The sequence below is a fragment of the Colletes latitarsis genome, chromosome 8 (genome assembly GCF_051014445.1).
Source record: "Colletes latitarsis isolate SP2378_abdomen chromosome 8, iyColLati1, whole genome shotgun sequence".
Taxonomy (NCBI): domain Eukaryota; kingdom Metazoa; phylum Arthropoda; class Insecta; order Hymenoptera; family Colletidae; genus Colletes; species Colletes latitarsis.
Genome location: NC_135141.1, coordinates 7,630,221 through 7,633,226, shown reverse-complemented (window position 1 = coordinate 7,633,226; position 3,006 = coordinate 7,630,221). Strand labels below are relative to the sequence as shown.

General features: G+C 57.7%; 1 protein-coding gene across 1 annotated transcript; it reads left to right on the top strand.

Moving 5' to 3' along the window:
* The first annotated feature begins 751 nt into the window (after window positions 1–751).
* On the top strand, window positions 752–1,339 carry LOC143344581 (uncharacterized). Its single transcript, XM_076770754.1, has one exon. It carries the CDS (start codon window positions 752–754, stop codon window positions 1,337–1,339), a length of 588 nt encoding a protein of 195 aa, XP_076626869.1.
* The last annotated feature ends 1,667 nt before the right edge of the window (window positions 1,340–3,006 follow it).

Sequence of the window (3,006 nt, the reverse complement as noted above, 5' to 3'; positions counted from 1 at the left end):
CTTATTAGCATACTGCTTCCTTACTAGCGCCCTGCTCGCTTACTAGATCAGGGCTTGTGTACTAGCTAACCGCTTGCTTACTAGCTTGCTGCTTGCTGTCTAGCATACTGCTTGGTTACTAGCATACTGCTTCCTTACTAGCTTCCTGCTTGCTTACTAGCTCTCTGCTTGCTTACTAGATTACTACTTGCTTACCATCTTGCTGCTAGCTTACTCGCTTACTGCTTGCTTACTAGCCTGTTCCTTTTTTCTTTCTTTTTTCTTTTTTTTTTTTGTTCGTGGGGAAAATCTTCGTATGACTCCCTCCCACCTCTTTCGGGAGAGGCTGGAGGGGTGTGTGGGATCCTTCGCGCCCATGAAATGACGGGCGCTCGACCTACTCACTAAAAACCCCATGGTGACCCTTCCGCACGATTTGTGAGGTTACCGGGAATCGCACGAAACAAACTGCCGGTATTCACATCGTGCAGTGGTGCACGAGCAGACCTCCAATCTCCGCATAGTTTTTAATGCGTCCGCTGTGACCTCAGACGGCACGTCGCTCAACGAGCACCTCCTGATGGGACCGTAATTACAAGCCCATTTGAATTCAATTCTGCTCCGGTGGCGAATCTCGCGCGTCGCTCTAAAGGCCGACATACAAATAATGTATCGTCAAATTTTAGTTGATCGGGAAGATCACGCGTACCAATGCATCTTGTGGCGTCGCGAATTACCACAAGAACCGGGCACCTTCGCATTACGTACCGTTATGTATGGCACTGCTTCCGTACCATTTTTAACGCAGCGGGTCCTACGGCAGCTGGCCGATGACGACGGAGACTCTTTCCCACGCGGTCGCCTCGTCCTCACTCACAACTTCTACGTCGACGACGTCCTCTTCGGGGCTGACACTCTGGCCGAAGCCATCGCGACGCGTCACGACCTAACCTCGTTGCTCGCGAAAGGCGAGTTCTCGTTGAGAAAATGGGCAGCAACTGAGGCGGCCGCTCTCCCGGAAGGAGCCTTGCCGGAAAATTCCCTACCCCTAGGATCGGAGGATGAGCCCTTCCATTCCGTTTTAGGGCTTCAGTGGAACCCCGAGGACGACGTGTTCGCGTTTCGCGTGGACAAGCCCAGCGCAGCGACTCCCACGAAGCGATCCGTATTATCCATGACGGCGCGGCTATTCGACCCTCTTGGTTGTATGTCACCGGTCATCATTGTCGCGAAAATTATCTTACAAAGCCTATGGATTCGCGGGGTCGACTGGGACTCACCTCTTCCGCCGAAATTGCTGCAGGAGTGGTGTCGCTATGCAACGGAACTGCATTTACTGCGTCACATGCGCGTACCATGATGGTGCGGGCTGTCGCCGGGCAACATGGCGTTGGAGCTGCACGGGTTTGCCGACGCGTCCTCGCGTACGCGGCGGTGGTCTACGCCCGAGTCGCGTCGGAAAGGGGAGCGGCGATCCGCGTCACGCTACTCGTAGCTAAGACGCGTGTCGCCCCGGTCAAAACGTTGAGCATTCCTTGCCTCGAGTTGTACGCCGCGGTGCTGCTCACGCGCCTCTTCGCGTGCATTCATGCCGAAACACCCTTCGTACGGGCTAGCATTTTTGCTTAGACGGACTCCCGGGTTGTCCTAGAATGGCTCCGCCGACACCCTTCCACGTGGCAGGTTTTTGTGGCGAATCGCGTCTCCGAGATCCAGACTGCACTTCCCTCGGCGTCCTGGTAACACGTGCCGACTCGCGACAATCCCGCCGACTGCGCATCCCGGGGAATGTTACCCGAAGTCTTTCTCGCCCATACTCTGTGGTGGCACGGCTCCGGCTGGCTCTTGAGCCCTCGCTCAGACTGGCCCGCTCAGGACGACGCGTCCCCAACGATCGCACCGGAAGTGCGTACGACAATCGCGCATTGCTCGGCTGCTCCCGCGAGTAGTCCCCTCAAACCCCTTCCGAATAGCGTCTCATCGTGGCCGCGACTTCTACGCATCACCGCACATATTCTGCGTTTCATCCACGCGATCTAAGCATCCCTTGCTACACGCGACCCGGGGCCCTTCGATGTTCGCGACATATCTGATAGCCACTGGGCGCGTGTATTTTGGATTCGATGGATACAGCTTAACGAGTTTCGTGCGGAATTACGAAATCTTCGGGAGGGAAAGCCCGTCTCCGCGTCGAGTCTGCTGACCACGCTCGTCCCATTTGTCGACGAAGACGGTGTCATCCGGATGGGGGGACGCATCCATCACGCGCCAGGCCTACATGACGCCCGGCACCAACTTCCGCGGCGCGGATCGTGAGCTGCGGGCCTCCATCCGGTCGGCAACGCGGTCTGCCGAGTTCACCGCGTTCATTCAGGCCGAGAAGTTACCGTGGCAATTCATCCCCCCCCAATGCACCGCACTTCGGAGGCTTATGGGAAGCCGGAGTGAAAAGCGTGAAGCATCATCTTCGTCGGGTCACCCGCGAGCACCCTCTCACCTTCGAGGAACTCGCGACGCTGTTAGCCATGGTCGAGGCGTGCCTCAATTCGCGTCCGCTTACACCCCTGTCGACGGATGTGGACGATAGTGCGGCACTCACTCCGGGACATTTTCTAATCGGCGACCCCATGCTGGCGCTTCCGCTTAGCGTTCCCGAAGCAGGGGCGACGTCACTGCTCTCCCGTTGGCAGCTCGTCACCCGAATGCGCGATCATTTTTGGAAGCGGTGGCAGCGCGACTACGTGCTGTCACTTCAGCAGCGATATCGGTGGTCCCGGCCAGCGCGCGACTCCCAACCCAACGACCTCGTGGTTATCAGGGAGGACAATCTTCCCCCGGGTCAGTGGATGTTAGGACGAATAGTCCGAGCACACCCCGGTCGAGATGGGCGAGTCCGCGTGGTCTCCATCCGCACGTCACGCGGAGAAATTGAGCGACTTATCACTCGCCTGGTCCTCCTGCCGGTCGCGGAGGACCCCGACGGCGTGACGGTGGGCGGTGAAAATCCCCAAGGGTCATCGGTCGCGC

What these genes read in the sequence shown, in the direction of transcription:
- LOC143344581 (XM_076770754.1), top strand. Translation starts at nt 752, where the DNA reads ATGTATGGCACTGCTTCCGTACCATTTTTAACGCAGCGGGTCCTACGG.